The sequence below is a fragment of the Vombatus ursinus genome, unplaced genomic scaffold, assembly GCF_900497805.2.
Source record: "Vombatus ursinus unplaced genomic scaffold, bare-nosed wombat genome assembly UNPS02014877.1, whole genome shotgun sequence".
NCBI lineage: Eukaryota > Metazoa > Chordata > Mammalia > Diprotodontia > Vombatidae > Vombatus > Vombatus ursinus.
The window spans coordinates 451348-476441 of NW_020954655.1; the positions used below are offsets into that span (position 1 = coordinate 451348).

The 25094-nt window shown below is 37.9% G+C and overlaps 1 protein-coding gene across 1 annotated transcript in view; it reads right to left on the reverse strand.

Annotated features, from left to right (window-relative positions):
- NPAS2 (neuronal PAS domain protein 2) overlaps window positions 1-25094 on the reverse strand; it is a 238145-nt gene that overhangs the window by 74169 nt on the left and 138882 nt on the right. The window contains exons 3-5 of the mRNA XM_027842576.1: window positions 14698-14846; window positions 9529-9620; window positions 3058-3147 (exon numbers count right to left, since the gene is read on the reverse strand). Of these exons, the coding sequence (XP_027698377.1) occupies window positions 3058-3147; window positions 9529-9620; window positions 14698-14846 (331 nt within the window). The remainder of the gene's footprint in view (window positions 1-3057; window positions 3148-9528; window positions 9621-14697; window positions 14847-25094) is intronic.

Here is a 25094-nt window from a genome sequence, read left to right on the forward strand (position 1 = left end):
AACTCAGGTCCTCCTGAATCCAGGGCCGGTGCTCTATCTACTGCACCACCTAGCTGCCCCTCTGGCAATTCTTAAGACCGTAAGTTGTTGATCTACATTGGTAAAGAGTGACTCTTCTTCTGGTAGTTCCCTATATGAATTAAATCACAGATCCAGCCCCTATGCCCTATCTCTATGCCTGGTATATAGCAGTGCTTAATAAAATACTTGCAGATTAAATTACTGGTAGGAGTGGAGATCATTGGGAAATGATTACATTACAAAAAGCACCAAGTTATGATGTTGTTGTTCAGTCACATCTGACTCTTTGTGATCCCATCTGGGGCTTTCTTGGCAAAGATACTGGAGTGTTTGCCATTTCCTTCTCCAGATCATTTTACAGATAAGGAAACTGAGGCAAACAGGATGAAGTGACTTGCCCAGGGTCACAGAGCTAGTAAGTGTCTGAGGTCAGATTTGAACTCAGGTCTTCCTAACTCCAGGCCTGGTTCTCTATCCACTGTACCACCTAGTTGCCTTGCCAAGTTATAAAAGGCATCAATAAAACTTTAAAAACATTCTATTGTGTTTGATAGTAATTGGTGAAAGTCTCCTCTCTCCTAAGTAGATTGTTGTTCTTTGTAGTTCCCATAATGGCTAGCACAGTAGGCACTAAATAAAGATATTTACTGAATGGATAGATAGATGGATAGATGAATGAATGAATGATTCCTTGGATTCCTAAGAAATCATTTGTTGTTGATGACTGCTAAGGAATGTCTACTCCTGGGCCTTTATTCAGACCACTTGGGTTTCTGATCTCTCAACTATTTTTGACTGCCACTATCCATATACTTCTTAACCCTTTGCTTGACCTGAGAACCTATTCTATTGTCTGGGTCTCCTGGTCCTGGTCCCTGCCTGTCCACACCTTTTATGCGGTCATCCACGCCATAGCATAACATGTAGACGGTAACATAAGATTTTCACTTATTGATACATTGCCTTGTGTCATTTTCACATTAAAAAAAAATCTTTCCAACTGGATTGCAAGCTGCACGACAAAAAGGGACCAACCATGTTTTGCATTTTGCTGCAGAACACCTAACACAAGACTAATCATATGGTAAGTGTTCAGTGAATACTGTTGTTAATTATAGAAATATACCCACAGTATAACTGGTCTGACCAAAAGACTTAGTGTTTTGGATTTTTTTTTTTACTTTTTTTTTTTTTTTTTTTTGCTTTTTGGTGAAGCAATCGGGATTAAGTGACTTGCTCAGGGTCACACAGCTAGTAAGTGTTAAGTGTCTGAGGCTGGATTTGAACTCAGGTCCTCCTGACTCCAAGGCCAGAGCTCTATGCACTGCGCCACCTAGCTGCCCCAGTGGTTTGGATTTTATAAGGGTCATTGGATCATACAAGGGAATTATGAGGCACAAATGAGACAGTGTATTAAAACAATTTTCAAACCTTACAGAACTTTATAAGTGCCAGTCATCATTAGGATTAAATGAGATTTGTAAATCACTTTGCACAGTTCCCAACCCATAATAGGCACTATATAAATGCTTATTCTTTTCTCTTTCCCTTACTATTAGCCTATAGTCACCAGGCTTCCAGTCTGGTGATGATTTCATTTCCTGATCCTTCTACTGTGCTCCTGATGCACTCAAGCAATATTTATAAAGCAATACAAGGGGGTGCCGGTAAATGTTTAACAATCGGGCTTCAGAAAAAAAAAACAAAATTAACATTTATGCACACAAACTTTTAAGTGTGATCTGTATTATTAATACTTTCTTAAATCTAGGCAACAGGAAAAAAAGATAAATCAAGGCCTGACTTGTAGCAATTACATTCAGCTATCGAAAGCTGATTGGAGCTAGTTCCAGCACACCCCTAGAGGTATGATACACTCTAAAGAGCACTGTAGTAGGAGTCTGGAACTCTAGATTCTAACCCAGGGGCCTTTAACCTTTTTGTGTCATGGATCACTTAGTCAGTCTGATGAAGCTTATGGACACCTTCTTAAAACAATGCTTTTAAACACATAAAATACATAGGTTATAATGGAAACCAATTATAGTAAAATACAGCTATCAAAAATATTCTTTAAAAACAAGTTCATGAACTCCAGGTTAAGAATCCCTTTTCTAACCCCAGCTATTCCATGGCTTAATGAAGACATATCGGAATTCCAGATACCAGTATTTCTAAGTTCCCTGTTCTGTGGATATATAGTATAAATCAATTCTATCAAATCTTGGCTTGGTTTAGTTCCACTACTGTGCACAGATGCCTCTTTCCTCAGCTCAGTGGCCTATTGAAACACTCCCAGGGAGAGGACTTACTCATTATGACAGATGCCCATCAAATCTGGAGAGAATCCACCCATGTGGGCACCTGATGGTACAGTGGATAGATAGCTGGGCCTGGAGTCCTGAAGACCTGAGTTCAAATTCAATTTCAGACCCTTACTATCTGTGTGATCCTGGGCAAGCCACTTAAACCTCTGATTGCCTCTGTTCCCCAAACTGTAAAACGGGGATAATAGCACTTACCTCATTGGGTTGTTTTGAGGATCAAATGAGATAATAATTCTAAAGCACTTAACATAGGACCAGGCACATAGTAAGCATTCTATAAACGTTAGCTATCATCATCATCATCATCATCATCATTATGCAGTTGGCACAGTGCCTGACATAGAGAAGGCTCTAAATAAATACTTATTTCTTTCCCTTTTCCTTCCCCATATAGATGGACAGATCTGTTAAACCAGTCAGGAGGGGAACAAGATCACGTAGAATAAGGAATTAGTCTGTGGAATTTTTGGCTGCCATCAGAGATAACAATCAGTTCCTTTAGCATCTACTTAACATCGTCAGCCAAAATCCAGCATTGAGAAGCAAAGCTGTGGTGCAAGGAAAAATCTGCACGAGAGGCCAAGAAGATTGTCTTGTATGCTGTTCAGTCTGGTTTTTAGTGACTTAAAAATGGGGCATAAAGTCTAGGTTATACTCAAGAAAGCAAGATTGGTCTGTATAGGTAAAGGACAGTAAATGAGTAGCTCACCGGTAAATGCCCAAGGAGTGGCGTGATACTATCAGATACATAGATGATGTTTCCATCTGTTGTCACTGCAATAATGAAGCCGTCTAATGCCTGCAGAAAACAGAAGAAGGGAAAATGCTTTAGCATATGATTTTATGGAGGACAAGGGCAGAGAACCTTATCTTACCTAGTTGTTTTTGTTTTAAATCCCCAGAACATTTCCACAATAAGATCAAAGCCCTTCTTTTTGCCATCAAAGTGACTTTTCAAAATGGGAGAGTTTTCAAAAGCAAAAGAGGCTTAGTGGGAAAGACTACATATTCATAGATTACAGAAATTAAGCAATTAAAAATTTTTTAAAAGCACAGTATTGAACTGTTTCAAAAGCATAGCGGTTACTATTACAAAAATGTAAACGTCTTGATTCAATTCGATGAGCACATATGATTCAATAGTAAAATCTGACTGAGTAAAGTAAAACTTAACACTCTTTTACGAAGACCTACTGTGTGCTCTGTGTTTGAATTAGGTCTAATAGCTTCAAGGCATAGTTAAACCTCCATTCCCTACTAGAGGAAAAGTCATGGAAGAATTAGGCACTACAGAACAACCAAATTATTAAAATATCAACAATGACCAAATATAAGTATTTAATAACAATCTGGAGTAAATTACTTTTTCAAAGACATCTGGCCCTGGCTTCAACTTCTAATAGTCCAGTAAAATTGAGTTCCTTTATACATATCAATATTTCAGAATGTCTAAATTATATAGACAATATTGTCCCCAAAACAATTAATATTTTTCATTAAAAAGACATAAATATTTAACTCTTATTTTTCCTTAATGAGATTTAAAAAAAACTATGTTTATTATGTTTTTATAAGACATTCAGAAGATGATATCTCTAAGTAGGACCATACTAAGTTTGGATAGATAGTGTACTTATCCTGGGCAGCTAATGAGTTGTCTGAAGGGAAGACTGTTTCATTTTTGTCTTTGTATTCCAGTGCCTGGTATTCAGTAGGTGCTTAATAATAATAACAATTAACACTTATATGGCACCTACTATGTGCCAGGCACTGTGCTAAGCTCTTTACAATTATTATCTCATTTGATCCTCACAACAACCTCAGGAGGTAGGTATGATTATTTGCCCATTTTACAGACAAGAAAACTGAGGCAAACAATGGTTAAGTGACTTGCTCAGGGTCACATAGCTAGTAAGTGTTTGATACTGGATTTTAATTCAGGTCTTCCTGGCTGCAGGCCCAGGACTCTATTCACTGTACCACCTAGCTTGTGGACTAATTCTAGATTCAAGGGTAAGAGAGATTAAAAAAAAAAGAAAGCAATTCACCAGAAAATAAATCTGAGAACAATTGTGTCCAAACTAAGATTATTTTTGGAATAAATCTATCATTAAAAAAATAACTTTCTGAAATATCTGCTCCAAATTTGAAGTCTGTTTATCTATGCTTTGGGAGAAAAAATCAAATGTGTTCTTAGAATCCCAAGAAGGCAAGTTATTGAAAAAATATGCATAGCATCCAATTAATACTTCCCAATGTTACTCTTTAAAAGTAAGTTGTGTACTTCAGGAGTGGCCTTAACTCCTTCAAGTCACAGGGGTGCCCTGAAGCAGTAATCTGAAAAAGTACTCCAGTAAGTAATACGAAAGAGTTAACATCCATCTGGAAAGTATGTACCTAATTGGCAGGTACATTATTTACGTCTAAGGAGATTCTGGCTCATCAGATATTTTTTGAGGAGTATTTTTTAAAAAATCATTTTTTAACATTCATTTAAAAATTTTAAGTTCCAAATTCTCTCCCTCCCATACTTAATATGAAATCATATTTCCATATCAGACATGTTGCAAAAATAAAAATAAAAAGTCAAGAAAACTAAAGAAAGTGAAAATAAATGCTTCAATCTGCACTTAGAATTCATTAGTTTTCTCTCTGGAGTTGGAGAGCAATTTTCATCAGCTCATCACCAGACTTATTTTACCTATTTTCTTTATATCCTCACATTATTTGACTAAAGGTTAAGATTTCTGAGGAATAAGTCAAGGTTGCCTGTGTATTGACGGAGTCGCATTTCTTATAATACTTCATCCTTTCATATAGATGGATCATTGTTATCAAAGAAGTACGTCCTGGTAATAAGACTATAACCCTTTTCATCTTTTAGCTCTTATTCTGATATTGGCTTTAAAGGGCATTTTTCAGCCCCGTTGGCAGGCAGTTATACTCCTGCTGATGTCAATGGAAACCTTGCTCAGGGCCGTCTGGGTGGGGTGGGGGGAAGAGGGGATGCTTTTCATCTGCTAGGACAGTGTGTCCACATTCCCCTTGAATTCTTTATTTCAGAGCAAGTGGATGTTAATAGGTTGGAGGTATTTATAAAATGGAAAGAAACTTACAACAGTTCAATAGCAATTTCTAGCAAACTTTCACTAATGGCCCTGAGTTATCTCTCTCAGAATGCCTGCTTTAGTTTTAAAAGCCCCATCAGCATAATTTAAAGGTAATTTAATAGAATGTAATTGCCAAGTGATTGTGCCCCTATTATTGTAAAGATGACTTTGATCAGCGCTCTAAAATTGGTTACAGTAGAAATACTAATGGCTTGAGATCTTACATCTACCACACAATACAGACAAAGGGAAACTACCACCTCTTTCTTTTTCTGTCCCACACTTAGAATGAAATATTCCCTATGTGCTCCCCAAACAAATTCTGGCCTAAAAAAAGCCAGAATTTACACCTCTCTTGATTAAAATTCAGAACCTCATGCACTCTTTCATTTACAGTAAACAGGAAGCCTGACCTACTTTGTTCTGCCTTCGATTCATCTAAAATGGTCTGGGATTCTTACTTTCCAGGTTCACCTTGCTGGACGAAGCAACTTTCCCTCTTGCTTATTCTCAGAGTGAAGTTGTTTTCATTTTTCTAAGCCTTGGGATCTTAGGGACCTTCTGATGATTTGTCTAAAACCCCATTTTTGGACCTTAATGAAGGGAAAAAGGAAGGAAAGGTGTCTATTTTAAGAAGTATATAGCAAATTTTTTTGGGTGGATGGTCAGTGGGTTAGTGATGTTTGGGCTCATGCTTCTACATAAAAGACTACTTGCTGGACACAGTACCCTTATTTCCCCTCTGTCTCCCCCTCCCCCCTAGTTTTTGCTTGGAGCAACTTTTTTGGTATAGGGAACTCTGGGTAAAAAAACTCTCTACCAATGTAGATCTGTAATTTTTCTGCTTCCTTGGAGAGTTGCCTGGGGGTGTTTGAGAAGTTAAATGGTTTGCCTAGGGTTACAGCTTGGGGCAGCTAGGTAGTGCAGTGGATACAGCACCAGGCCTGGAGTCAGAAAGACTTGATTTCAACTGTGGCCTCAGACACATACAAGCTGTGTGTCCCTGGGCAAGTCACTTCACCCTGTTTGCCTCAGTTTCCTCATCTGTATAAAATGAATTGGAGAAGGAAATGGCAAACCACTCCAGCATCTTTGCCAAGAAAACCACAAATGGGGTCATAAAGAGTTGAATATGAGTGAGAACAACACAAAAGGGTTACAATTTGGGTCACAGGAGTTGAACCCAGGCTACCTCCTGCCTCAAAAGGCCAGTTCCCTCCCCGCTAAGCCACATTGCCTCTCATGCTCCTATCTTATCACATCACTCTCTTGAACAGTGACAGGGTGTATAGGCACAACGTAAAATGTCATTCAGAGGTGGAAAGTACTCCCTGTTTACAGATAAGTGACAGACACCCTTAACGAGGCACATTGGGAGCTTTCATGGATGAGAGACTCAATAGGGCTAGAAGCTCTAAGCCAGAAATGTTGGTTTGCGGCATTCTCAGGTCACAAAAAAATCAAATTCAGAACAAAATGGCCTAAATAAACAGAGTAGGCTGTTTTTCGTTTCTAATTCAGTCATCCCATCCAGACATAGTCTCAGGGCATCCTCCCTTGATACAATGGGTAGATTGTTCATTTTAGAAGATGAGCAGGAAATTGTGCAAATTTTTTTTTCAATACACAACGAATGCAGGGCATCTGCATACATCTGCAGCCACCTTATCCTAGCTATCCCACCTACCTGAATTTCAGTCCTAGCCTCCAGTCCAAATCATTTCCAAGTAATGCTATCTAATTTTGACTATGCAAGCTCATGTTTCTTCAGACATTTTTAAATGCCTCTGAAATTTATTGAATAAATGAGACTAGCTTTCAGTTCATAAATACGGCCTGTAGCTATAGTTCTGTTTTAACTGTATTTACATAAGAATGAAAATAGAAAGTTATTTATGTAAAGCAGTATAATGATATATCTATCCAAGCATTATATTTTACAAACAGCTCTATATTTAACTTCTTTAAAATGCATTACTGGAAAAGTAAGTTTTGTAGGTTCTTTACATATATTTTGTATGTAGATTTAAGCATTTTTATGCAAATACTCATTAATACTTGTGTATTCCATAATATTTGGACATAGTCATTATGGCATTTAATTATTCAAATACTCTCATTTTTTTCTGTATATCTAATTTATGCAAAGTGAGGGTTATATCAGTACTATGCATGTATATGTGTGTGAAGAGATGAACAGATATGCCCAAAGAAGAAACTCTCCAAATAGTTTGCTAGTTATCCTTGAGATAAAGTTTCTATTTTATCATCTTCATGTTAAACTTACCCAACCTAATTCTTCTTGCTCTGCATAGCATAAAAATATACAGAAGGATGCTTCTCTTGCTATCTCTCCTATAGGGAAAGAGATTAACTTTTCCATTTCTGAGTAAATGGGAAAAATGGGAAAACCTTGCTCTGTGTCTTAACTTCAGTTCTATCTCCAATTAGTGGCCAGAAAAATCTGAATGTTCTTTGCAGAAACTCTACCTTCATGTATACTAGATTACAGAACAGAGGCAACATTGTGTAATGGTTAGAACACTGGTTCTATAGTTAGAACACCTAATTTCAAGTCTTAACTATGGCACTTAACTGTATGATCCTGTGCAAGTCACTTAACCCCCGAGACTGAGTTTCTTCATCTATAAAAATGGGAAAATTAATAATAATGTGTTTTATCTGCCTCAGAGGGTCTTTTTTTGGGGTAAGTGCTTTGTTAGCCTTGAAGTACTTTATAAATGTGAGTTATTATTGTTTTCACTAGACCATAAATATTTTCAGAAGAATAGTTCTCTGCCTCCATAACAGTTTGAATCATTGACTGGGAAGGAAGAAATAAGCCAATGGGAACCTACCATTTATCATCAAGAGGAAAAACGTATGTGCATGCGCTCACGCACGCATAGACACAAATATAGTATTAGATGTACACGTGATTTCCTTAGGATAGTTCTCCAATCTCCATCAGTAATTTTGAATCATAAAATTTGGATTACAATTTTACAAGAAAAAAATTAATAAAATTATAAATAATAACAAATTACATTTGTATAGCACTTTAAATTTTTCTTAGTGTTTTACATCTATTATATCAGCTGAGCCCTACAACAGTCTTGTAAGGTAGGAACTACCAGGTATCCTTATCTTCATTTAACAGATCAGGACACTGAGGCTCAAAGGGGTTAAAGAAGTAGCTCAGGCCAACTCTCAAGCCTCAATGCCACATTATCTTTCAAAAACACTTAGGATCAGCTATGTGACCCTGCGCAAGTCACTTAATCCCAATTGCCTAAAAATAAAAAAAAAACAAATAAAAATTTAAAAAAAAATCCATTTAGGATCAAAGACTCAGAGATGGAAAGGACCCTAGAGAACATCTAATTTAAATCCCTCATCTTCCTGATGAAGACACTTAGGTACACAGAGGGAAAGTGATTTGCTTTGGGTTGTAAAGGTACTAAGGAATGATGGCTATTTGAACTCATTCCCCTTGACTTCAATCCAGCCCTCTTTCCATTCTATCTCACTGCCTCTTTAAAAGTAGTTTTAATTCATTGGAAATTTTCACAAAAACAGAATTTGAAAGCACATCTTTCTTTTCAAAATGTGTTCCTCCTAAGCACATAATTTTATAAAATGGGGTTAGCATCAGTCCTTGCATTCAGGGAAAAGAAAAGTCTATGTCAAATGAAAGCAAAGTCTGTATGTAATTTTTCCCCTCCTGTATTATTTACCCTTTGGCTAGCAAGTCATCACGTCTCTAGTGCAGAGTGAGAAAACCAGGCACTTCCTTCCCAGCAATAGCAATCTATGGTATTCTGATTTACTACTAAACATAGCTTTGGATCTCACTGTACAGATTTGCTTCATTACACCGCCAAGTACTGTAGTCACAGCACGAATGGGAGCAAGTAATCACACGATAGGATATTTTTCACAGGGCCTTCTCTTGAAGGATTGTGGACAAATTATTACTGGGGCCAACAAGTTACATCCAGAGTCAGTAAGATATGTTTTCTTTTGAAACCCTTAAAACTAATTTTAAAATGCACTTTTTTTTTTTTTACCTCTAACATCAGCTGGGTGAATTCTTCATTACTGAGAAATGAAGGCTTCCAGTCTTGCTGAATGTCACAGAGTTCTGTCTGCGCTGAAACTTCTAAACAAATACAAATGTGTTGTTACTTTCATTAGTGCATGAAAAAAGTATGGTTAACAAATGAGGCACAAGCTATTGCCATGTGATTTGATATAACTAAGTAATTTGAGAAGATCATATATCTCCTAGGAAATGGTAGATTTCTATATTACAGTTGATAATAGGAAATAATCAGATTATCTTATTGAGAATAGACAGGGGTTCTTATGATGGGGATCCCAGAACCTGGCCATTTAAAAAAATTATTATAATTGTGTTTTAATAGAACTGGTTTCCTTTGCAATCCTAGGTATTTAATGCCTTTAAAAACACTAATCTGAGAAGAGGTCCTTAGACTTTACCAGACTGCCAAAGGGGTACAAGACACAAAAAAAGGTTAACAGCCTCTGGTCTAGAACTTGAAAGTCATCTTTAAGGTGCCTAACAACATCTGGTTAGTTTGATGGCCTTTGGTTGGGGGAGGGAATTTCAGTTCACTTCAGTAAGCATTTTTTAAGTGCCTATAATACGCCAGGCACTGTCCTAAGGGCTAGAAAGGAACTACTCCTTCCCGACACACGGATATAACGCTATTATTATGTCTATCCATTTCTATGCGGCTAAGCCATGTCTCCAGTGGCTCAAGCCCTGTTGTTGCTTCCTGAAGAGTCAACAAGAAGCAGAGACTTATTAAGATGCTATAGATGTTTTTACACTAGAAAGGAGAAAAAACTGTCTTTGTTCAAATTAGACAAAGCAACCAGTGGCAAAGCAGTTAACTCTAGATGGAAAAAAAAAAGAAGATTCAAATGTTTTACATATACATAGGGACGTCTGTTATCTCATCTGAGCCCTACAGCAGCCTTGTAAGGTAGGAACTACCAGGTATCCTTATCTCCATTTTACAGATCAGGAAACTGAAGCTCAGAGGGGTTAGAGAACTTGCTCAGGCCAACTCAACTTATATATCCCCCTTACATATCCTATTGAGCAATGGGTTTCTTAGATTCTCTGGTCTCTTTTTTGAGAACTGAACAATTACTGTTCAGTTCAATACAAAATACATACATGTTACAATTAATATAAAACAAAAAAAGTTTCCTTCTTTATTTTTAAAGCAGTACAAAAGAGCAATAGTCCTTAATGACTATAGCAGAGAAAGAAACCCAGGGAAGAAAATCATGCAAAAACAGTCAATTGACAACCTATGAGTGCCCATTGTGTGTAGAACACTGTACAACAGCCAGGATTAATGTGCCCTTGAGATGAATAGGGGAAAGAAAACCAGGGAAGTACAGAAACTTTGTATTTGTGAGTTAATTCTAGTATTGACAATAAGGTGATTCGAAATAGGGGAAACCTTCCATTTCTCTTAACTTTACCTATGTCTTCCAATTTTTCCAACTCCTGGAAAATTTATGTTTGAGATAGCTTACTATCCAAGATAGGATACTGGTTTTTGTTGAAATATCTTTTTATTGAATGGAGAAGCTCTCAGCTTCTGGCAAAAAACAAAACAAAACAAAACCAAAAAACCATATGTGATTTCTCTGATAAATCTGTGGATTGCATATAGCGTGGCAGAAGATGTTCTCCATAGGAAGACTGAACTCTCTCTGATGGCCCAGATTCCCTTTAGAAGAAGGGTTATATTTATCGATGGTGGAGAAAAAGAAAACACAAGTTTCCTTCATGTTAATAATATTTAAATCATTTGGTATGACTAATTACTTTCTAATATAGTATAGTAATACTGATAGTTGCCATTTCACTCAGCGGGGTGTTTTAACATCCTTTAGAAATTACATTCTTTGGAGTGTGGGGCCCAATTAAAACATAACTTTTTTTTTTAAGTTTAGAAAAACTATCTCTAGGCAAGTAAAAAAAATGGCATACTGTACTGAAAATGCAATGTTATGATAACCCATCAATACACTAACCATTTCATCTGATTGCATATTTCTATGTATAACCTGGGATGGCCTTTTGAGAATGCCCAGTCAGACTAACATGAAGCCCACCGGTCCCTTATCACATGAGTGGGGATAGGCTTGAAGGACTGGGTCTTTAAAAGTGTCCTTTGGCCTTCTTCTGTTCCTCCTTCCCCCATTTTATGGGTTTTATTCCTCTTGCAAACTCTGACCTGTGGCGGGGTGGGACACGGATCTCCACCAATAAAGAGAGTCCCTTACCAAAGGGTTTTGGGATTACAGAAAGGAGGGGGAGGGGCCAAAGCTTTCAAATAAAAAGCCCAGGAGAAATTTCTATTTGAAGGCACTTAAGTCAATAATCAACATAAGAAGTTTGATCAATAAGGTTTTTATCATTTCCAATTGTATCTCAGGGAGTAGAACTCCTGGATCACAATATCCACGTATTACAGTGTATCTTAACTAGGGGTGGCAGGTGCCATCTTTGCAGTGGTTGAAACAAACAGAAGATCAGAAAATAGGACAGAAACATAAGAGCATGTACCAGGAAGCGTAAATGTTACCCTAAACTGACATAATTCTCCCCCCCCTTTTTTTTTAGGCAACTGGGGTTAAGTGACTTGCCCAGGGTCACACAGCTAGTAAGTGTCAAGTGTTTGGTCTGAGACAGGATTTGAACTCAGGTCCTCCTGACTTCAGGGCCGGTGCTCTATCCACTGCGCCCACCTAGCTGTCCCATAATTCTCCCCTTCTCACAGCCTTTTATTTCTATTTCTATTGACTAAAGCAGAAGTACTCCTGGGATATGTGGATTGGGACTTGAGTGTTTGGGGAAATTAAATTAAATTAAATCAAGTCAGTACTAGGCACACAGAAGGGAGATAAACAACTGGGAAATATGGCCCAGTGGAATGTAACATTTCCACTGAAAGAGATAAGGACACTCAATTGTGCTTCCCTTATTTGCATTTAATTCAGGGCTTTAGGCTCATACAATCAGTGGTGTTGACTCAAAACAGTTTTAATTTCTCAGCAAATGAAAGGGGCCAGATTTTTGTTTTGATCTGCCCCATACTTCCACCCACCCATCCATAAATAGGGAATAACCAATGATCAGGATTGCCTTAGAAGAGGAAGCAAAGAACTGGCCAAAGTACTGAAAATGTTCACTGTAACGACCTGAAACCCAGTTAACTTTAATTACCTTTGCTATCTGGCTTTCCTATAGTAAAAAGGCAGAAGAGGAAGATAAATGAGAGAATACACCAGTGAATACCCTTTTCACTAGCACAGATGATTTTCCCTGGGTAATGCTTGGTGAAAATCTAGTTCTTGCCTAGAATCGTTGGGTTAAATGAAGGAATCTTGAAGCAAGAGTTGGGGGTGGGGTAAGGAAACTTTTGTATACTGTCTAAGGTTCAGACCCAGCTTTCATTTTTTATTTAATGGTGCACAAACTTACTGCTAGTTGAGACCAGATTTTCCAACTCATTTTGAGAAATAATTTAACAAGGAATGGGAATTGGGTTATATTTATTAAGGTTCCCCATTAGACTATGAGCTCCTTGAGTGAGGGTTGGTGCTGTTTTTTGCTTTTCTAGGTATCCCCAGCATTTAATACAGTGCCTGCTACAAAGCAGGTGCTTAATAAATGCTTGCTAACCTCTGGAATAGATGCAAGGGAATTGATGATAAGTAGGGCATCCTCTCATGAAGAGAAATGAGGATATCATAGCTATTACTGTTTATTAGGATTCTTATGGATTGATTTATTAATATAAATTCCTTCTGGCTTCATTCTATGATTCCATGATTCCCGAGGAGAACAGTAGTTCTACAATATGCCATACTGCTTGGGTTCAGTCTCTCTCTCTTTTTTTTTTCAATGATTCTGACCTAGTATGAGTAATTTGGGCAAAAAGTAATTTTTATCCAAATTACCCACTATTACATGTTCACTTTTACTGGAAATCTCAGTTTTTAGAAAATGTGCTTATTTAGGAAATATTCTGGTTCCAATATTGGGTGTTTTCAACTAGTATTGCTATACTTTTATTCCAATCCTACTAGGTTATTCTTCACTGACATTTTTAACTGAAGACATTAACATTCTTCTTTCGTCTCCCTTGGGCAGCTTTGAAAAAGAGGGTGTATTATTACTGTCACATTTTTAATAGGTATATATAATTATAAAAGAAATTGCAAAAGAATAATAAGCACAATGAAACTTTCAGATGTCCCAATCATGCCCTCTCTCATGAAATCATCTTGTCTGTGGCAAAATTTCAGTGAAAGAGAAGCTTTGCCATAATGATAGAATAACTATAATTATTTCCTCAATACTTCTGACATTTGTGACTTTTCATTATATTTGAAGTCATTTTTTTTAAAAGAGGTTATGCTTCTCATTCTTGTTAACATCCTTCCTACATTTTTACTTTCCCTAATTTTTTTCTCTTAATCTGCAGGTGGGAGGCGGGAAAAGCATAGTTAGTGCTAGGAGAAAAAGAGACTGGTAAAGGGCACAAGAGAATAGGCTAATGCAGGGATTTTAATAACCTCTTAAGAGCTTAGGTGATACCAGCTTCAAGAACCAACCCAAAGTACAGTATCTTTTCAAACCAGGACCTGATGCTGTTCAGAGGTCTAAGAGGGTAAGAATGATACAAGGATGTCCACACATCAGAATTAAGGACTGGGACAAGGAGGGGAAGAGAAGTTGGCACTGTCCTATCTAGTAGGAAATCAATGCAACTGCCTCCCAAATTTTTCTAAGTCAGGAAAAACGTGTGCTCCAAGTATACTTTTGATAAGGGTAATCCCCCTGGCAGTGTTTATATCCTGACTGGTCTGGGTGGTTGTTGCTGCTCAGGATTTCCTACACTCCTTATTTAACTCGCTCTTGCTGTGACTGATCAAAATAATAAAGGCAATTTGGGAGGGCAGTGCCACCTTCTAACCTAGTCTAATAAGGAGCTATTAATGAGGGAGGAGTAACATGGAATGAAGAAAAGCTGATTCCTATAGGACAAGGCAGCTTCTCAAAAGGATAAACTTGAGGGGTGGAGAAATCCAAACTAGGAAATATCTAACTATGAAGACACTGTAGAAAGGGCAGGAATTAAATAGGAATAGAGAAGAGCAGTTACTTTTTTTTTTTTTTTTACCATTGTGTTTCTGTAAAAATCCAATGACTTTTTCAAGCACTGTAGTTTTATCCAGTTTTCGAGTGTTCCCTGGAAGCATGGAGCTAAGTTCTTTGATGAGAACATTGAACTGGTCACGACGCTTTTTCTCAGACTTGTTTCGTGAAGCTCTAAAAATATGAAAAATATTGGTAACCAAAATATTCTACTTAAGATAACATTTGTCATGACTGAAATCAAGGCATTACAGATCATGCTCTAGAATCACCCTGTTCTTAATGCCATGGCAAAAATAAGCTACTTTAGCTGCATTTCAAAATGAACCAATACATGACAATTTTTTTTCTTTACTAGTAACTTGCCCAGAAGTAGAAAGGGAGTTTATATGTGTTATGACCAGAACTCTATGTAGCTCCTGGCAACAGCCTTGATGCCATATTTTCTGATTACCCAGAGTTCTAATTTCACAAAAGCAACATAACTACTGGTTATAGGTCAGCCCCTAGGAAAAGGTGATGCTAATGTTTGCTTGTAACCATGAGTTTAAGTTACCTAGTTGGGAGTTTCTTCCTTTAGCAGTGAGGAATATGCTCCAGTTAATTTCTCACAACCCTTCCCTAACCTCAGTATTTCCAAATTTGACATTGAGCCACACAGGGGTCATGAGTATGTTGTGCCTTCTAATTTCATAACATATGAGACTCAAGTCAATTCATATTTCTTGAGTGTCTGCTACATACATAGGCTAAAGGTATGGTAGATATAAAAGAAGCATGTAGTAATACTAATACCCTACTTTCACATAATGGTTTATAATTTGCTGTTTTCAAAGTATTTTCATATGTAGGGTCACAAATGTTTCATATATGTATCTCACAATAGGTTTTACATATGTTTCACATATATGATTCACATACATGTAAGGATCAACTGATCTTTATTGGTCTCATTTTACCAGTGAAGACATTGAGGCTTACTTACTAAAAAAAGATAAGAAATTGAGACTTAGGAAAGTCAGGTAATTTGACTAAATGGCAGTTCTCTGGACTCCATGCTTGGCATACCACACTACAATGGTTCCTGCATTCAAAAGAACTTGTAGTCTCATCAGAAAGTCAACATATACACACATTAAAAAACTGACAATAAGCAATCTAGGGCCAAAATATGTCCCGGAGATAATAAGAACCACTGGGGATCAGAGAAGGGATAAATCAAACATTTGTGCTTTTCACTGATGACTTACCAATACTAAAACTTTAGGTAACTGTTAGACAGTCTTTGGTAGCACCTACAGAGGTTTCAGAAGCTAATCAATTCTTTCTTCCAAAACAGAACAAAAAGGGTGGAAAACTCCCAGAATTTGTGCCTGTGTTCCAGAATGTTCTGCCTCTATTTTTAGGTTAACAGTAACTCACACCTCCATAGTGCTAAAAGGCTTGCAAAGTACTTGGCTTACATTATTTCATTTGATAATCACAATAAGCCAGCATTATTAAGTCCCATTTTACAGAAGAGAAAATTGAGGTTCAAGAGGTTAAATGATTTGCAATGGTCACATAGTGATGGGGTGATGGGACCTAGACCCCTAAAAGGAAAAGACCAAGTCTTTGAAAGCAACCTAGTCCCGGAATTTTCTCATACATTTCAGTAGCCCAGATCAGTGGCATCTCATCCTTGGCATCTGGCTCACCCCAGTCCACCTATTTACTTGATTGTCCTTTCACAATAGCTCTTGGCCCACCCTACACTACTTTATTCCTTTCACTATTGCACCTGGGCCACCCCAGGCTATTTACTACTCCTTAATCTCATCTAGATCTTTTCACTATCCTTTTTTGTATATAAGCATCAGTCTCACCCCCATTAAGTTGCAGATTCACGCCTCCCTATTGGCCTTACAATAAACCTTGCCACTTTGAATGGAAGAAAGTTTGAGTGCTTGTATCATTCCAGGCAGATGCTGCCCTGGACCCTAACATTTCTGGGTTCCTAGCAATCCCAAACCACATCACATTTTGGTGGCCCACAGTTGGATCAGAACTCCAATCTAAATTTCAAGTCCAGGGTGCTTTCCACCACACCACCAGAGTTTTAGACCAGTTAAATGGCTTGTACAGGGGAAACAGCTAATATGTGTTGGAGCCAGGATTCAAATCAGATTTCCTCATTCTGAGTATGGTTTTCTCTTGGCTATACCACACTGTTAGATTAAAATCAGGCTGCACAATATGTTGCATTATGGTAGAATTACCCAGAGCTTAGCAGAGTACCTGACACTTAGTAGGTGCTTAATAAATGTTGATTGATTGATTGATCATGGGTCTAAGATCAGATCTCTTAGATCAAATAGGTCTGGCACTTCAATGGTTAGCTTATAAAAGATAATCAAATCAAGGGAAAAACTGGATATCATAGATCTCATTTAAAGGAAGGCGGAGATACCATTTTAATAGCTAATAATGATAGCTAATATTTATATAGTACTTACTATGTGCTAGGCACTGTGCTAAGTGCTTTACATTTATTATCTCATTTGGTCCTTATAATAACCCTGGGAGGTAGGTGTTATTATTATCCCATTTTATAGAAGAGAACAGAGGTTATGACTTGCTCAGGTTGGAATTTCGTCTGAGGTTGGAACTGATCTCAGGTCTTCTTGACCCAGGGCCTCAGACTCTATTCATCATATCACTTAGCTGTCTCTTTTAAACAAAACAAAACAAAAAAACCCAAATGGTCCATGTATTTACAAAAAGGGAGATCTTCCAAAACAATCAAATAAGTGTAGTAGTTAAAAGTAGTACCTGCTTTCTAACATCAAAATACTTGAGAGTCCTAATAATAAATAATAGATTCTTGATTTTTGTAGCATCAACATAAATGCGATTGTATGGTCTTAAAAGGTATTCATATCAAGTCTAGTTATCATATTTCTAAAGATGATTGTCATATAAGAAATGAATTAAAGATTTCATCTAGTGTCAATCAGTTTTACTGAATTGTTTTTCTATTGTTCCTCTTTTTCTTTCTATTAATTTTTGTTTTAAATAAGGGATAGCTCTCTATAAAGGAATAGGGAGATGGATACAAAAAGAAATACAAATATCATAAAGGCAAAAATTATCAATAAAATCAATTTTTTTTAGGGGCAGCTAGGTGGCAGAGTGAATAGAGAACCAGCTCTGGAGTCAGAAGGACCTGAGTTCAAATCTGACCTCGGACACTTGACACTTACTTGCTGTGTGAACCTGGGCAAGTCACTTAACCTCAATTACCTTTTATTTTAGGCAGTTGGAGTTAAGTGACTTGCCCGGGGTCACACAGCTAGTAAGTGTCAAGTATTTGGTTTGAGCTCAAATCTGAACTCAGGTCCTCCTGACTTCAGGGCCAGTGCTCTATCCACTGTGCCACCTAGCTGCCCCCCAAAATTTTTTTTAAAAAAAGATTTCATCTAAGATATACACGCCCAGAAAGGGAGGTGAGCCAGTCATTTATTAACAACCAAGATTAACAGATGAGTAGATGAGGTATTGCACAGGTATACATAAAATATTAATAAGGCTACAAAAAGAGCAGGAGTGCATTGGATAGGTCATCTCTGAAGGATTGATGGAAATATACCTATGTATTATCTGGGTTTGAAGGTTTGTTTAGTTGAATGTGAAAGGGAGTGGTGCTTACTTCCTCCTCTAAAACTCACCCTTGGAATGTGGGTGTTAGCAGCCTGGTTTAGACACTCCCTTTCTCCTCCCCCAGGGCCTGACATAATCTCCATGCAACTGCCCCGGCTTCTGCCCCAACAGAGATAATTCTCTGCATATATGTGTAGGGAGGCAGGAAACAAGGTGTAATCAATGGTGACTGGCTTGATTTTGCTTAAAAACAAAAACCCCAGACTCAGTTTTGCCAACTTGGGAGTATTTATTAAAATGAATAAATTACTATCAGTGTCAATATCAGTCTTAAGATTTCATTTAAATTTAAAATTTTTTTAAAATTTAACAAATGTAACTTTTGACCACATATAAAAACCAGTCATGTTTCTCTATACATAAAAAAAGAAGTTAAGATTAATCATACTTTATCTGGAATAATCCAGAGCTAGAATATTAATTAAATCATGAATTATAAATAAATTTAAAGGACAAAAAAAACTTTGGTTTAGCTAACCACCCTCTCAGACAGAAAGGGAGAGGGAAGGAGTTGAAAGCACTTCACCACTGGCATTAATCGGTGGTAAGGGCGAAGCTCCCAACTGATCAGATAAGCTTGGGTCTCAGCTGTCTCCACTGGCCTTGGTGTTAGATATTAGCAGCACTGGCCACAGAGGATCCTAACTGCTCTCAACACCAGCCATAGTCAGCTAGACTATTTCTTCAGGGTCCTGCTTCTCTTCTTCCTCACCTCTCCCTCACCCAACTCCCACCAAATCTCCTCAGTCTCTCTCCTCCCAAATCTGTGTGTCCATGCACATACAGACTCTCAAGACAGTCTCTCAGTAATAGCAGTCTGTTTGAAACACCATCTCCCAAGTGGCGAGGATCTGAGAATCCATCAGTCTCCCAAAACCTTTCTCCAAGAAAGACAGACAAGAATTGCCTAGGATAAAATGATATGTGAGTTTTGATCTAGGCTGGTAGAGGGAATGCCTGTCACTATATGATTGATCATGTATCTAAGTATCTAAGAAGAGAGGTAACCTAATGGAAGGAAGGGGAAAAAAAGCATTTATTAGTGTCTACGATGTGACAGGCAACATGCTAAGCACTTTACAAATACTATCTCACTTGGTCCTCACAACAACCCTGGAAAGTAGGTACTATTAACATCCCTATTTTACAGATGAGGAAACTGAGGCAGACATAGGTTAAGTGACTTGTTCACATTCACATGGCTACTGTCTAAGTCTGAATTTGAATTCAGGTCTTCCTGACTCTGTCTAATGCTCTATTCACTGTTCCAACTAGATGCCTCTAATGGTCTCCAGCCTAAGGGTATGTTTGGTATATTGACTGGAATTTCCTGTTAGTCCACTGGCATACTTCTTCCTTAGAGACTGCTAAGGAAACGTTAATAGATTTTAAATATTTTTCTAGATTATATGATCACTATTACCATTCAGCTCAAATCAGTTCAATTAGTATTTATTAAAAACCAATTATGTTCCAGACTTCCCCAAAATTCTGTTCTCACGCCTCATCATGGCATGGAGACAAACTTAATGAGGTACGAGTTCCAACAGGTTCTGCCACGTAGCTAGGTGACATGGTGAATAGAATGCTGGACCTCAGGAAAACCTGAGTTTGAATCCAGACTCAGATACTTACTAGCTGTGTGAACCTAGGAAAGTCATTTAACCACCATCTGCCTCAATTTCCCCATTGGTAAAATGAGGATCATAATAGCACCTACTTCTGAGGGTTGGCGTGAGAATAAAAAGATAATATTTGTAAAGTGCCTTCTAAACCTTAAAGTACTATAAAATGCTCCTTCTCCTTCTTCTTCTTCCCATGTTAGAAAAGATCTCAGTACAGTCCCAGCAATGAACTGAGTACTCTTCAGAAGGCCCCTAACTAAATATGGAAAGGCCTTTTACTAGTAGAATGGCTACTTGATGTGTTTGGTAACTCACAAACAAAGAAAAGTAAAAATATCCTTCAGTCTTGCGTAGGCCTTTCTGTTTCTGCAATAAAACAAGAATCACAAGGTGATAAACAGGGCAAATATCAAACAACATCACAAAATATGAAACTGATTATATTTTAACAAATAGGGAATTGCTGTGATGAAAATATGTAACAAAAAGAAACTGAGGCACAAATGTCTGAGCATAATCAATTTATCAGCAAGGCTAGCAATTGCCAATAAAAGAGATCCAAGACTTCCCCCGTAGTCAAGGATCCATCTGACACAGCAGTTCTTTTATACATCTAGGAAATGGCCAACCACTCCAGCATCTCTGCCAAGAAAACACCAAATGGGATCATGAAGAGTCAGACACGACTGACAACACAACAAAGAACCCCAAAATATTTTATAGCAGGTCTTTTTATGGTAGCAAAGAACTGGAATCTCAGGAGGTTCCCATCAATTGGTAAATGGCTGAACAAATTATTATATGTGAATGTAATGGAATTCCATTGTGCCATAAAAAATGATGAAAGGGATGGTTTCAGGGAAACCTGGGATTGTAAGATCAGACTTGTAAGATCTGATGTGGAGTGAAGTGATGAGAATAGGGAGAACCATTTATACGGTAACAGCAACACCTTAAAAAAAAGCTTTGAAAGATTTAAGAACTCTCAGGAGTGCAATGACCAACAATGATTCCAATGCTAGCATGCTACTCACCTCCTGACAGAGGGATGACAGACTCAGGGTGCAAAATGAGACATATATTTTTTAGATAGGATCAATGAGGGGAATTATTTTACTTGACTATGCATGTATTTTACAAGGGTTTTCCCTCCTGATGGTTGGAGGTGTGTGCATGGGTGTGGGGGGAGGAGAAAATAAATTTACATTCATTGAAAAAGAATAAAATTTAATTAAAAAAGAAAATACTGAAGGTTGGGGATAATGAAGACACAGAACATGGTTAGGGGGTCATAAAGAATAGAAAGAGATGGAATGATAAAAGATAAAGGAATTTCAAGCTTCATGAACGCAGATGTGGAACATCCGTAGATGATGGCAAGATCAAAGGTATAACCATGCCATGTGATGAGTTGGATGTGGATGAGTTGATGATGATGATGAGACGGAGTGGAGAACAGGTCATGGGAAATGAAGATACGAAGGAAGTGAGAAGTTAGAATATTTGAGGGAACATTAACAGCAATGATGAAGTCCCCTAGTGATGAGGGCAGGAGCTGAGATAGAGAGGAAAACTGTGAGCCAGCAATAAACTTACTGAGAAAGAATAGAAGATATTCTAGGGATTGTTGGGTAACTAGTAAATACTGGGGGAGGGGGTTTAGAGAGAGAAAGAGAGAGGTTTAAGATGAATGGAAGTTCATCAGTTCTGAGATGGGCATTCCAGAGAGACCAAAGGAAGGAGTGCAGCATTGCAGGGGTATCGCTGAGGTAGATAAGTAGACTGCTAGGGTCAGCTGTTCTTTGGCTATTGGAGGTTCAATATTAAGTAGGATAGAGAAAGTTAGTTTAAAAAAAAAAGAGAATTGGAATATGTTGGCCATTGAGGAAAAAGTATAGGGTAGAATATCAGTAGATGGGGAGTGCTTTCTAAGGAAGGCAGGTTCTTAGATGTTTCAAATACATTCCTTGAAGTCCCAGCTTCATGGTAGGGGTTATGCTGTGTCTGTGAGATCGCGGGAAATATGTACCATGGAAGGCACAGGCAGTAGAAAGCATTTTCCAGGAATCCAGAAGCCTAGTCAGGAGGCAGAAGATGGAATATCTCATTACCAGTTGAAATCAGAAACCATAAATGGCATGCTGGAATGTCTTCCAACATAGGTCACTAAAAAATGAATAAATAGGAGCAAAAAAGTTGAATGTGTAGGTTTATCAAGCTATGAGTGATGATAAGTCAAAGATGTAATGGATTCAAGAATATGGGATATTGGTGAAGTATGGGGTCCACACTGTGAGGGAAGAAAGTGAGGCCAGATGACTGAGTATAGACAGGGACTGGATATCACAGCGAGTGTGAAGGAATAGCTTTAGGAAGAATGAGGCAGAGGCTGGAAGAGATAGGAGAGATGGAAGGAGAGGAGGTTATGATCAGAAAGTAGAATTTTAGAGTGCAGTATATCTTAGAAATAATTGTAATTAGAGGTGATGGTGAAATCCATTTCTGGGTGGCTGAGGAAGAATAAGCTTATAGGTCATGGGTAGTTAAGGAGACTGATGAAATGAGAAGCCAGGTTGTTAGAGGTCATATCAATGTGCGTCTTGAAGTCTCCAAGTTTGAGAGTAGGATCTGAGGGTGAGAGAATGACAATGTGCCAGACACTGAAGTCCTTGAAAAAAGAGGGGGAAGGATCAGGAGGCAGGTATAAGACTGAAGTGAGGACCAGGACAGGGTAATAAAGACATAGGGAGTGAACATTGAAGGAGAGGTTGCTGAGTGATGGTAGCAGAGGGAAGGTCAGGAAGTGGCAGCAGGGGGCAAGGAGGAAGACTTTTTTTTTTAAACATTTGTCATTACAGAATCACCTGTCTTCATTTCAACATAGCTTCATAACATGTTATCATTTCTAACTTTGCATCTTATTCTGTGCTCATGACATTTTAGGTTAGCTGATTCCTGGTAATAGCTGGGGAGACACCTTAAATCCTCTACGTAGATTTTTTTTTCTCTTTAATGAAAAATGTCTGCCCTTTTTTTTTTTAACCTGGTTGTTTTGTGTTTTGCCTGATTTTTGCCTCAGTCATTCCTTGTCCTAGACCATAGGCTCCACCATTATAGCCTTTAATCCTTGCTCACCTCCCACAGAAGGTACATTAATAGTAGGGTATTCTGAAATTACAATTATGGAAGGAGAGGCTGGGATGTCTTTTGCTTGTTTGGTAGAAAATATATAACGTAAAATCTTGAAGTAGATGAAGGAAAACTTAACCTTCTAAGTGTATGCATTATAAATAAGTTTTTAGCCTAGATTTTAAAACTAACATGCAATTTCCTTAGCCAAAAAAAGTAAGAAAGAAAAGCCCTGTTCCTGTCCTAGTTTGTCCATCATAAATTATTTGAGTTGTTAAAATACAGCTAGCTCATTATTACTCTGTAATGTCTAACTACTAACATTGCCCATACAAAGATTATGATGAAGCCCACTGTCATCAGTGATGGAAACACAGTCTTGTTCTGTTGTGCTCAGCCTGGGAACGCACTGTGATATCCTCTGGAAATGAACCAATATTAGTTGCTTTTACAGTTCTGATAAAAGAGATAGGGTAGATAATCCTGGAATGACGTCATTATCTGTAAGGAGGTCTCTTGGGACAAGATCCCAAGACTGCCATGCATAAGGTGGTCTTGAACAGTCTAACCAATATAGGGGGAAAAATTCAGGCTTTCATTTAAAAAAAAAAGGATCAATGTATTTGTTCTCTTTCAATATGTCATGAATTCTGGTATGTGTATTTGTGTATGTATTCATACAGAGAACCACAGCAGTGTAATGGATAAAGGGCTTGCCTTAAGAATCTGAAAAGTGTAGGTTCAAATCCTGCCACAGATATCCACTCCTTCTTATCAATAAACTCCAGTGGCTTTCTATTAACTTCAGAATCAAATACAAAATACTTATGCATCTGAAGCTCTTCATACTCTAGTGGTCCCTCTGCCCCTTATCTTTTCCATCTTCTTACACCTTACTCCCCACCATGTACTTATCAATCCAGTGACATTGGCTTCCTTGTCATTCCACAAACAAGACATTTCTCTTTCCACTCTAGGATTTTCTCTGGCTGTCCCCCATTCCTGAAATACTCTCCCTCCTCATCTCTACCTTCCCTGGTTTCCTTCAAGTCCCAACTAAAATTCCATCTTCTACTGGAAGCCTTCCCCTATCCCTCTTAATTCTACTATTGTCCCTTAGTTAATTATTTTCAGTTTATTCTGTATATTGCTTCCCTACTATACTGTTTTTTGCATATTGACTCCCCCATTAGATTGTGAGCACCTTGAGGGCAGGGCTTATCTTTTGCCTCTTTTTGTATCCCCAGTTTTTAGTACAGTGCCTGGAACATAAAAGGCAATTAATAAATGTATATTGTCTAACTGATTTATACTAGTTGTATGACCATGGGAAAGTCACTTAACTTCTAGTTGTCACAGGCAACTCAATAAAACTTTGTTACTGACAAATTGCAGAGGGGCTTTGATGGAAGGAATTTCCTACAATGAGGAAATCACCGGGGCAAACTGATCCTTTTCCTCCCTCCTTCCCTCCTTCCCTCCTTCCCTCTCATCCCCTATACATATAAAATGGAATTGCATCTTATTCAGGATTTAAGTTCAGAAGTCAGTAGAGAAGGCAAAAATTATATTCCAATCAAGATGACCATTTCTCTGCAGTAGGTATCTAATGTGAAAAGCTTCTGGAATGCTGGTACAATGCAGGTGAGGAGTAATATAAGTAAGGGAGGTTATTCAACTGAATCTGTAATTTTGGGATAAGGGGTTGAATGTAAAGATAGTCAAGCAGGGTCCCCTACAGGTGGTGCACAGGTGAAATAGCAGAAGTGGGTACTGAAATACTATAGCAACAGAAGTAGAGGGCAGAGGGACAAAGGTAAACAGATATGGAATCTGGCACTCGTCTAAACCTAAAGAGTCAAACAGGCTCAGGGACCAGGATGATCATAAAGTTGAGATTCANCTGGCACTCGTCTAAACCTAAAGAGTCAAACAGGCTCAGGGACCAGGATGATCATAAAGTTAGCTG